This window comes from Penaeus vannamei, chromosome 2 (genome assembly GCF_042767895.1).
Source record: "Penaeus vannamei isolate JL-2024 chromosome 2, ASM4276789v1, whole genome shotgun sequence".
NCBI lineage: Eukaryota > Metazoa > Arthropoda > Malacostraca > Decapoda > Penaeidae > Penaeus > Penaeus vannamei.
Window position 1 is genome coordinate 45,911,492 of NC_091550.1, and position 12,500 is coordinate 45,923,991.

At 43.9% G+C, this 12,500-nt stretch overlaps 1 protein-coding gene across 1 annotated transcript in view; it reads left to right on the plus strand.

The window, feature by feature from the left end:
* LOC113817994 (uncharacterized) overlaps positions 1 to 12,500 on the plus strand; it is a 97,774-nt gene that overhangs the window by 63,406 nt on the left and 21,868 nt on the right. Inside the window, exons 6-7 of the mRNA XM_070133560.1 lie at positions 7,881 to 8,024; positions 8,462 to 8,634. Of these exons, the coding sequence (XP_069989661.1) occupies positions 7,881 to 8,024; positions 8,462 to 8,634 (317 nt within the window). The remainder of the gene's footprint in view (positions 1 to 7,880; positions 8,025 to 8,461; positions 8,635 to 12,500) is intronic.

The following is a 12,500-nucleotide window of genomic DNA, read 5'->3' on the forward strand; positions in this document are numbered from 1 at the left end:
CTTGCGTGACTTGGAAACAAAGAATAAAAGACCTTAAGCATCATGCAATTATCTGAAGAAGTTAAATGCATCCCGGTTTATTTCAATTTTTATTTCTATTTGTAAAGGAGAAAGAAAAAAATATTCGAAGGTCAAAAGAAAGTTTAGCATTTTCTCTCGTATTGGAAGAGACGATAAATTTAGCCACACACGAAAAAAAAAGACCGTTTGTTTTTGAAATTCTTGAGAAAACAAGACGAAGAGACATCATGGCCGCCGCGCTACATCCGGTCAGCGTCTCGAACATGACTCACAATTTGTAACAAAACGAATCTTTCTTTTATACCTCAAAACGTACGTAATACCCCCCAAAAGACAAGCATGAAATACGAAATTACAGATAAATACAGCTCACAGATTACACGAATTAGCATCGAAGATTGAGATTCATCAGATAAATAGATTGAGACACGTTCGAAGCCACATCCACCGCCTTCGGACACACTCGGAGCCAGGTCATGGAACTTGTCGTCAAATCAGCTGATCTGTCAACACACGCTACTAGTTTTTTTCTTTCTCTTTTTCCTTAAACGCCGGAAAGAGCAATGACTCTAAATTAATTTAAGTTTTTCTATTTCTTTATCGTTATTTTTTATATAGATCTTTGTACGTGATGTGTTTTAGTGTTTTTTATTTTTGTTTTTTTCTTAACGAGATGGAAGTGTTTCAATCCGTGAGTAAGTGTTAGCTTTTTAAATGGCGGATGAAGATAATGTGATAAAAGAGGGAGATAAGTGATAATGAAAAGGGAATAAATACCTGGTTATATTTAAACAGAAAGTATACTACATATCACAAGTACAAATATATACGTGTGTGTATAGATAGATGTATGAATGTATGTGTAAGTATGCACATATCCACGAACGCAAGTTAGGAAGTTTGATTTTTGCGTAGGTCCTTGTAAGTAGATACCAGTAAGTAGGTATCATTAAGTAGATGCCGGGAAGTAGGTACCTGTAAGTAGATAATAGAAAGTAGATCCAAATTTTACACTTCCTATAAGCAGTCACGGATAAGTAGAAACCTGTAAGTAGATACAAGGAAGTACTTACAAGGTGATACACGTAAGTATCCACTTGTAAGTCCATACCCGTATTAGCGGCGACGGTTCCCACGCTGCGTCCGAATCTCCAGTCGAGTTTCGTCCTTCCAAAATGGCGGAAGTCTGAGTGTCCGAATAACAGCGCTAATCCTATTGATTTTCCCGAAGTGTGCGAATAGGAAACAGATGTACGAAAAAAAAAATATGGCGGTTACCTTCCTTCGAGTCACGACCAGAATGGGGAGGGACGAAGGAAGTGAATTGAAAGAAAAAAAAAATGGATAAAAAGATGAAAAAGGGGGAAGATTGTATTGTATTTTCTCGTAGTCGTATTGTATTTTGATGTCGCTGATTCTATTTATGGAAAGAAATGTGTGTGTATTGATATTTTTTTCTCAGTACTTCAAGAATGTTCTAAGTCAATAAACAAGTGTATGTTTGTGCATGTCATGAAATATAACAGCGATTTTTGTTTTATTGCGAGAATTATCACACGTAAAATACATCCTTGTACAGTTCAGTAACCGCTATAAAAAGAAGAGGGAGAGAGAGAGAGAAAGAAAGAGAGAGAGATAGAGAGAGAGAGAGAGAGAGAGAGAGAGAGAGAAAGGGGGAAGTGGGAGAGGGAGAGAGGGGAGGGAGAGTGAGAGAGAGACAGAGGGAGGACGAGAGAAAGAGAGACAGGAAGAGAGAGAGGATGGGGAGCGAGAGAGTCAGAGAGAAAGAAAGAAAGAGAAACATAGGCAGAGAGAGAAACATCAATCTCTTCATATATCAATCTCATTCTACCTATACATAATATGGACTAAATATCCACCGAGTCAGAGGATCGGAATGTTTATATTAAAAAAAACTAGTATATACCTTTTTTTTTTTTTTTTTTTTTTGCGTTTTTGCGTTTTTTTTTTTTTTTTTTTTTTTTTTTTACTTTTTTTTGCGGTTTTTGCGCCTCTGAATCAGTCGAGGAAATATTTGCGATGAACGTGGAGAGATTCTTCAGAGAGAGGAATGAGGTTGAGTGATGCTTAGAAAAGAAAGAAAGAGAGAAAAAAGTTGTTCTCTTTACTGGCTTTTATTACTGTCTCTTTTTTGTCATTTTTTGAATTCTTTCTCTTTCTCTCTTTCTTTCCTGGATTTTATTGTTGTCTCTTTTTTATTCTTTTTCTCTCTTTCTCCTGGATTTTGTTATTGTCTGTTTCTTATTCTTTTTTCTTTTTTTCTTTCTCTCTTTCTCTCCCTCTCCCCCACCCTTTACCCATCCTTTACTCCTTCCCTCCTTCCCTCCAGTTGATGATCTCTCTTTATCTTTCTTCTCCTTCTCCTTCCTTCCCTCCTTTTACCTATTCTCCTTCACTCCATTTAGCTATCGTCCCTACCCTCCCTACCAATCCCTCCTCCCTCCTCTCTCCTTCCTCTCCGTCCCTCCCTTCCCTCCCTCCCTCCCTCCTTCTACCCTCTCTCCCTCCCTCCTTCTACCCTCCCCCTCCCTCTCTCCTTCCCTCCCGTCCCTCCCTCCTTCTACCCACCCTCCCTCTCTCCTTCCCTCCCTCCTTCCCTCCTTCTACCCACCCTCCCCCTCTCTCGCTCTCTCCCTCCTTCTACCCTCCTTCCCTCAGGTTGATGCTCCTTTCAGAACGCTCGCCCACTTTATTACGGGAAATGCTCCCCTGACCGGAAGTCGGTATCACTTGGCGGCGCGCGTGAGAAGGGTTGGTCACTAGGGAGGGAGAGGGGGAGGGAAGAGGGAGGGAGGGAGGGAAGGAGAGGGGGAGGGAAGGAGGGAGAGGGAGAGGGAGGGGGAGAGAGAGGGGGGGGGAGGAGGGAGAGGGGGAAGAGGGGGAGGGAGGGAGGGAGAAAGAAAGAGAGAAGGTAGAGAGAGGAAAGAAAGAAACGAAAGAAAGAAAGAAAGAAGAGAGAGAGAGAAGAAGTGAGAGAGAGAGACAGAGAGAAGTGAAAGAGAAAGAATTGAGAGAGAGAAAGAGAAGTGAAAGAGAAAGAATTGAGAGAGAGAGAGAGAGAGACAGGTGAAAAGGAGGGAGAGGAAGAGAAAGGTCTACGTTAGACAGGCTTCCTTTTTTTTCGCAATTGCTAGAGGCGATTTTTTGCAGTTGGTCTGATCCGTTTAATTAGGTTAGACACGTGTTAGATACGTTGGAGAAGAGAGACGCTTTTGCAATTGTCTTTCTGAGAGTGATTCATTGCAGTTAGATAATTATGACGATACTAAAATGAATGATAATAGCAAAATGAGAATGAGAATGATAATGAAATAATAATAATGATGATGATGATGACTGAAATATGATGATAATGATGATGATGATAATAATGTTAGTTAATTATGATATTGATAATGATAATAAGATGATGGTAATAATAGTGATAATGAAAGAAATATAGGAAAAAATAGAAGAGAAATAGAAAATGAATAAAGACAACAATGATAACAAAACGCGATGCCAAGACGAGACATCCGCTCCTTTATAAAAACGAAAAAAAAGGAGAAAACGAAAGAAAAAAAACGAATGTATTAAAGAAATCCTCGCCTGCTGGAATTTATGTTCATAATTACACGCAATCTGCTTGATAATGTGGCCCGTATTAAGAGATATAAAATTGTTTGTTGGGGTGCATTTCGGTAAGGGAGGGAGGGAGGGAGGAAGGAAGAAGGTAGAGAGGGAGGGAGAGAGGCAGAGAGGGAGGAAGAGAGGAAAGGGGAGAGGCAGAGAGGGAGGGAGGAAGAGAGGAAGGAAGGAGGGAGGGTGCGAGGGGAAGAAAGCAGGAAGGGAGACAGGGAAGGAAGGAGGAGGGGGAGAGGAAAAGAGAAAAGGCAGAGAGAAAGAGAGGGAGAAGGAGAATGGGAGAGAGGGAAGAAAGTAGGGAAAGGAGGAATTAGAGAGGGAGGGAGAAAGAGAGGGAGAGACTGTGGAAAGACAAAGGGAGAGACAGGTTGTCGGTAGTTGAAGAAAACTGAAAACGTAGAGAGAGAGAGAATCAGACAGACAAAGATGGAGAGAGAGAGAGAGAATGAGAGAGAGAGAGAATCAGGACAGACAAAGATGAAGAGAGACAGACAGAGAGAAAGAGAGAGTTAAAGAAAGCGTAGACAAAGAGAGGGCAGGGGCGTAGAGAGAGAGAGAGAGAGAGAGAGAGAGAGAGAGAGAGAGAGAGAGAGAGAGAGAGAGGGTGTGCAGTTAAAAGAAGGATTTCCTAACGCGGGCAGTTTGTAACTTTCCAGAAATAATGTCAAGATGATTCACGACTTTTCTTCTGCATGTTATAATCAACGCTCTGAGTTTTTTTGGTGTTCTATGTTGATGATGGCCAGGTAACCCTTCGCTCTATCTATGTATCTCTCTTCTCTCTTTCTGTCTGTTTCTCTCTCGCTCGCTCTCTCTCTGTTTCTCTCTCTCTATCTATCTCTCTCTCCCTCCCTCCCTCCCACTCTCTCTCCCTCTCCTCCTCTCTCTCTCCCTCTCTCCCTCTCTCCCTCTCTCCCTCTCTCTCTCTCTCTCTCTCTCTCTCTCTCTCTCTCTCTCTCTCTCGCCTTTGTTCTTTACCTCCATTCCCTGCGGTTTCATTTTAATAATCCGTATTTTCAGTTTTATATCTAGAATTTTTTTCTTTCCCTGCTACTTCGTTTTTTTTTTTTTTTTTTTTTTTTTTTTTTTTGAAATACAACGTTCGAGGTTAATTCCTGCTCGAGATTTACCTTTTTTGTGCGCGTGTGGTTCATCCGAATAACATGCCTGATCGGTGATTTTGTGCCTGCCGATTTCCGATTGCAGCGAACGAAGAACTTTGGTGTGCTTTCTAAATTTTGAGGGAGAGAGAGGGAGAGAAGGGGAGGGGGGGAGGATGGGGAGGGAGGGAGAGGGAGAGAAGGAGAGGGGGTGGGGGAGGGAGGGAGGGTTGAGAAGGGGAGGGAAGGGGGAGGATGGAGGGAGAGCGTGAGTGACAAGGGGGTGGAGGGGAAGAGAGAGAGAGAGAGAGAGAAAGGAAAAAATGCGGCTGCGTGTGTGCGTGCATTTGCAAGTTAGTATGACATGCAAGTCAAAATTTAGATCAACCATGAACACGCATTCAGAAATTCCGCATTGTTTACAATAGTAATGCGTGTGGAATGTGAAACCACGCTGATATGTTTATACACACACACATATATATATATATACATATACGTATGTGCGTGCGTGCGTGCGATCCTGTAGACTTCGACAAATCTAGAACTGAATCCCATTTCCTCCAGTGTTTATTCATTTACGCATTTTTCCTTTAATCTATTTTTGCCACATTCCCCATTCCCCATTCACATAAATTTACCTCCACATTTCCCAAACATAAATTTACTTACACATTTCACATACGTAAATTTACCTCCACATTTCCCACTCACATAAATGTACCTCCACATTTCCCAAACATAAATTTACCTCCACATTTCCCAAACGTAAATGTACCTCCACATTTCCCACTCACATAAATGTACCTCCACATTTCCCACTCACATAAATGTACCTCCACATTTCCCAAACATAAACGTACCTCCACATTTCCCAAACATAAATTTACCTCCACATTTCCCAAACGTAAATGTACCTCCACATTTCCCAAACATATAAATGTACCTCCACATTTCCCAAACATAAATTTACCTCCACATTTCCCAAACATATAAATGTACCTCCACATTTCCCAAACATAAATGTACCTCCACATTTCCCAAACATAAATGTACCTCCACATTTCCCAAACATATAAATGTACCTCCACATTTCCCAAACATAAATTTACCTCCACATTTCCCAAACATAAATGTACCTCCACATTTCCCAAACATAAATTTACCTCCACATTTCCCAAACATAAATGTACCTCCACATTTCCCAAACATAAATGTACCTCCACATTTCCCAAACATAAATGTACCTCCACATTTCCCAAACATAAATGGACCTCCACATTTCCCAAACATAAATGGACCTCCACATTTCCCAAACATAAATGTACCTCCACATTTCCCAAACATAAATGTACCTCCACATTTCCCAAACATAAATGTACCTCCACATTTCCCAAACATAAATGTACCTCCACATTTCCCAAACATAAATGTACCTCCACATTTCCCAAACATAAATGTACCTCCACATTTCCCACTCACATAAATGTACCTCCACATTTCCCACTCACATAAATGTACCTCCACATTTCCCAAACATAAACGTACCTCCACATTTCCCAAACATAAATGTACCTCCACATTTCCCAAACATAAATGTACCTCCACATTTCCCACTCACATAAATGTACCTCCACATTTCCCACTCACATAAATGTACCTCCACATTTCCCAAACATAAACTTACCTCCACATTTCCCAAACATAAATGTACCTCCACATTTCCCACACATAAATGTACCTCCACATTTTCCAAACATAAACGTACCTCCACATTTCCCAAACATAAATGTACCTCCACATTTCCCAAACATAAATTTACTTCCACATTTCACATACGTAAATTTACCTCCACATTTCCCAAACATAAATTTACCTCCGCATTTCCCAAACATAAATGTACCTCCACATTTCCCAAACATAAATGTACCTCCACATTTCCCAAACATAAATGTACCTCCACATTTCCCAAACATAAATGTACCTCCACATTTCCCAAACATAAATGTACCTCCACATTTCCCAAACATAAATGTACCTCCACATTTCCCAAACATAAATGTACCTCCACATTTCCCAAACATAGATTTTCCTCCACATTTCCCAAACATAAATGGACCTCCACTATTTCCCCAAACATAAATGGACCTCCACATTTCCCAAACATAAATGGACGTCCACATTTCACAAACATAAATGGACCTCCACATTTCCCAAACATAAATGGACCTCCACATTTCCCAAACATAAATGGAGCTCCACATTTCCCAAACATAAATGCACCTCCACATTTCATAAACATAAATGGACTCCACATTTCCCGCAAAACATAAATGGGACCTCCACATTTCCTGCAAACATAAATGTACCTCCACATTTCCCAAACATAAATGTACCTCCACATTTCCCTAAACATAAATGTACCTCCACATTTCCCAAACATAAATGTAACACCTCCACATTTCTCCCAAACATAAATGTACCCACATTTCCCAAACATAAATGTACCTCCACATTTTCCCAAACATAAATGTACCTCCACTATCCTTCCCAAACATAAATGTACCTCCACATTTCCCAAACATAAATGTACCTCCACATTTCCCAAACATAAATGGACCTCCACATTTCCCAAACATAAATGGACCTCCACATTTCCCAAACATAAATGGACCTCCACATTTCCCAAACATAAATGGACCTCCACATTTCCCAAACATAAATGTACATCCACATTTCCCAAACATAAATGGACCTCCACATTTCCCAAACATAAATGGACCTCCACATTTCCCAAACATAAATGGACCTCCACATTTCCCAAACATAAATGGACCTCCACATTTCCCAAACATAAATGTACATCCACATTTCCCAAACATAAATGGACCTCCACATTTCCCAAACATAAATGTACCTCCACATTTCACAAACATAAATGTACCTCCACATTTCCCACTCACATAAATGTACCGTCAACATTTACCTTCAATTTACTTCATAAACCATAATAAATAATTCATATAATAAATATAATAAATATAATAAATTTCCCACTCACATAAATGTACCTTCAATTTACTTCATAAACCATCTTGTTTTCCCTTCCCGCAGATGTACAAACTCGAAGAAGGAACGGGCAGCATCTTCCTCTCCCTCTCTTACGATTCCACGTGCATCAACGAACTCCACTCAGCCTGGGAGGGCTACGAGACTCTGGTCCTCACGCCCACGCCGCCCAAACCGCCCGCATCGGAGGTAGGTCGTTGGGTAGTTTCTGGATTGAGCCAAGTCGTCCGAGACGTGTCGTGTCGTTTTTATGTTTAAAGATTCTGTTTTGTGGTATATCTCTCTCTTTTGGTTCATGCTAGCAGTTGGTTTATTTTACTCTATTTTAAGTTGGTCATGTTTTTTATTTTATTTTTTTTATTTGGAAATGGTCTTAATCATATAGAGAGAAGTGTTAAAGAATAGTTTTATTTATATTGTATATGGAGCTTCAGTTAAAAAAGGAAAACCTGTCATACTGAGAGAGAGAGGGAAGGAGGGAGGGGGGAAGGAAGGAGGGAGGGGGGCGAGAGAGACAGACAAACAGACAGACAGAGGCAGAGAGACATACATACAGACAGACAAAACAAACTTGGATCACTAACCCAAACCTCATAATACCCATTTCGTATCCAATTTCCCCCCAGGCAACGGCGGCCAATTGCCAGTTCCCGGACTGGGCACAGGGGCAATGGGAGAACCTCAAAGTGGAGGGCAACCAGCTGACCTATACTGACCTCATCTCCTACAAAACGTACCGGGCTTACTGTCTCGAGGAGGAGATCGCCGGCTTGATCCCAGTGTACACGCAGTCTCAGTGGTAAGTAGTGGTATTTTTTTCTTTATTCAATTTCAGGGATATTTTTAAAGTCTATGTCGGTTCCTCAATCTGTGGAGATTTTATTTTTCTGTTTCTGTGGGTGAATTTCGGGAGTTGTGTGCATTTTGCAGAACGCTCACGCAAACGCATGCACGCTAACACACGCGCACACATACACACCATTACCACACAAGTGTAGATATATATGTATTCATATACACACATCCTGTTTCTCGCTCACGCTCTGCTCACCTGGAAAACAATTTCAAACCCATCTATTTTTTTATTTGCATACCTCTCCTCCCCCCAAATCGGCGCCTCCTGCAAGCGCCCTGTCACGTGCTGATGTCATGGCTTCCCGGCGCGAGGGACAAAGGACTACAAGGGCGGCTAACCAAGCATCGCGACGCCCATAAAACACGCGCGGGCGGGGCTGCCGGGGTAATGGCGGAATGTCGATTCGGGATGAGCTTTGCGTCGACGATTGCGCGGAGACCTTGGCAGGGTTATAGACTCCTTCGGTTTGTTGTCAGGGCGGAGTTTGAAGGATTTTTTTTTATTAAGGAATTTCGTGATATTTTAATCGTAAATGGTTATCGTAATAGGAAAAAAATCACATGCGATTGTAAAAAATATATCTTCCTACAACGATACAATAAAAGAAAACCTTATTTTTTTACCGGTACACATGCACAATCACCGAACAGCCAGTTTCCCCATTCGAAAACAGACCCGCAAAACGACCCAATTCAAGCCCTATTTTTTAAAAGTGCATTCACATACGACTTCTCCCCCGACGACACGAAGACCAGTCGTGTGTGAACCAACAGTTTAGACGCGAAGGAGATCATGTCAGTGGGAAATCCTTGAGGCGGAGGTGATTAGAACTAAGTGGCGGTGTAGTTAAGGGTAGTTAGCTGAGCCGAGCTACCGAGTCAGGTCCTGCGGGGTTACGCCCTTCCGGCCACAGAGACATCCTCCTGTTTCCTTTTAACTTTTTGTGTGTGTGTAGTTCCGGAATGTGGATTGCCCAGAGCGAGGGAAGAGTTCCTCGAAATCTATTTTTTTGTTTCATGGTCGATTTTTTTTTTGTAAGATCGACAAACTACCAGGGATTATTGATTCAGTTTTTTGTAAACCGTATTCGAAATGTAAGGCTGTAGATAGCCGATTCACGAAGGAAATTTTCCCACACTTTTATTTTCGTTCGAGTAACCATTTCATAGTACTGACCCTCCAGTCGCCCCTCCCTCTTCCGCCCTCCTCCCTCTCTCCCTCCATTCGCGTCCCTCCCTCACCCTCCCTCCATCGTCCGCCATCTTCCTTCCCTCTTTCCTCTCCCTCCTCTATCCTTCCCACCCCCCCAACCATCCTCATCTTTCCCTTCACCCCTTCATCCTCCACCCCTTCCCTCCCTCCACCCCCTTCATCCTCCTCCTCCCTCCACCCTCCTTCCTCCCTTCCCCCTTTCATCCTCCTTCCTCCCTCCACCCCTTCATCCTCCTCCTCCCTCCACCCCTCCTTCCCCCTTCATCCATCCTCCTTCCTCCCTTCATCCTCCTCCTCCCTCCTCCCCTTCCCCCTTCCCCCCCTTCATCCTCCTCCTTCCTCCTCTTCATCATCCTCCTTCCTCCCTCCTTCCTCCCTCCTTCCCTTCCCCTCCCTCGGGCTAGGAAACAGAGAGGGACGCCTGCCATAGGGACGCCAGGTACGGTGGGACGCGTGGCCCAGGATGGGGGAGGAGTTTAAATGTCCCCGACAAGGGAGGGAACACGCATTTCCGTAGGTGTTAAAGGGTGTACAAGTGAAAGTTCGAAAGGGAGAAGGGGGGGGGGGTCCTAAAGAGAGAGAGGGGAGGGGAGGGAGAGGGGGAGGGAAGGGGTCCGAAAGAGAGAGGGGGAGGAGAGGGTCGGAAATAGAGAGAGAGGGGGAGTGGGGGGAGTCAGAAAGAGAGAGGGTGGGAGGGGGAGGGGGCGAAATTCGCAAAGAGAGAGATGGAAGGGAGAGAGATCTACAATAGAGAGAGAGATGGGGAGGGAGGGGGATCTGAAATAGAGAGGAAGAGGAAGAGGGAGGGGGTCCGAAAGAGAGAGGGGAGGGGAGTGAGGGGATCCGGAAAGAGAGAGATGGGGAGGGAGGGGGATCGAAAGAGAGAGGGAGGGTAGGGGGGTCCGAAAAAAGAGGAAGGAGGGTGAGGGAGAGGGGTACGAAAGAGGATAAGGGGGGAGGGGGAGGGAGGGAGTCCGAAAGAGAGAGGGGAGGCGGGGGGGGGGTCCTGGAAAAGAGAGAGAGGGAGAAGGAGGGGGTCCGAAAGAGAGAGAGAGCGGGAGGGGGTCCAAAAGAGAGAGAAAGAGGGGGGGAAGGAAGGGGATCGAAATAGAGAGAGAAAGAGGGAGAGAGGATGGGGGAGGAGGTGGGGCGCTTAACACCTTGGCCAAACAACCGCACTTAACGACGCTCGCCGTATGGAAGAGTTAACTAAAATTGTGTGAGTAATTATCCCATAAATTAAGACATTGCGCTCCAAGGCTTACGGACGCGATCTGTCGTTTCGAAGGTTGAGGAAAATTTGGGGAAGAGAGGGAGAGAGGGAGAGGGAGGGAGAGAGAGAGACTTCGACGAGGCGGAGAAAGTAATCCAGTGTAATTATCCTGAGTCTTATTTATCATATTTGTTCTTCGTGATATGAATTTGTTTGATATTATTTATTTATGCCTCATTTTATTTTTTTTATATCTCTTGAAGAGAGGGGATAGTCCGTGAGTTTTATTAATTTTTAAAGATCGTTTTCAGATGTTAGAGAATGTATTCGAATACAGATACAATCCACGCCCTATTAAATCATCGCTTATAATTATATGCAGTGATGGATTTATCATTCATACTTACATTTTTAAAGATCAATTTCAACTGCTATGGAAAGTATTTGAATACAGATACAATCCACGCCCTATAAAATCATCGCTTATAATTAGATGCATTGATGGATTTATCATTCATCCGTATACACAATCTCCGTATTATCTTGGTCTAAACGACAACAGATCACGAATCATCTCAAGTACGACTTCTGAACCTCTTAATGGCGTTTTATTTCGAACATTTTAACAAACCGCGTGTGAACCGAACTGCTTCGCCACGTGCCGCAGGAGAACCAGTCAGCTGTTAGGTCTCAAGAAGCTTCCGCACGATATCACCTATGAAGGTAATTATCCCCCCCCCTCCCCCTTCATCTCCTCCCCCCCTCCTATTTCTCCCTTACGCCCCTCCCTCCCCCCCCCCTCTAACACCCCAATTTCAAGACGCAACAGTGTGAAACGATCGCTTGGTGATAATTTAAGGCGGTTAGGGGCGGGTGGGTTAGTTGGAAGGGTGGTGGGGGGTGGGGGACGGAGGGGTAGAGGGGGTGGATGGGTAGGAGGGTAGGGGCGGAGGCATCGGAAGGGTGGGGATGGGTACAGAGAGGTCGGAAGGGTGGGGGGAAAGGGGGAGGGGTGGTTGGAAGAGTAAGGGTAGGGGAGGAGGGAAGAGGTGGGGGTAGGGAGGTGGGAGGCGTGGTGGTAGGTAAGAGCAAGAGGTAGGGAGGAGGCGGGTCGGAAGGGTGGGGGAAGGGGGAGGGATGGGGGTAATGGGTGGAGGAAGAGGGTAGGGAGGCGAGGGGGTGAGGGGTGAGTAAGTATAGGGTCATCATTAATTCTTTCAAAAACCTGTCGTCTCTCCAGGGTTGTAGTTTACCTTCTCCTCTTCCCGTGGAGTCGAGAGGAAGTGGCTTCGGGGGCAGACTAGATCTACCTATTGAGTGTGAGGGGGGAGGGGGGAGGGGGAGGGGAGGTAGTGGAATTAGATAGTTTTTTATTTATGAGAAA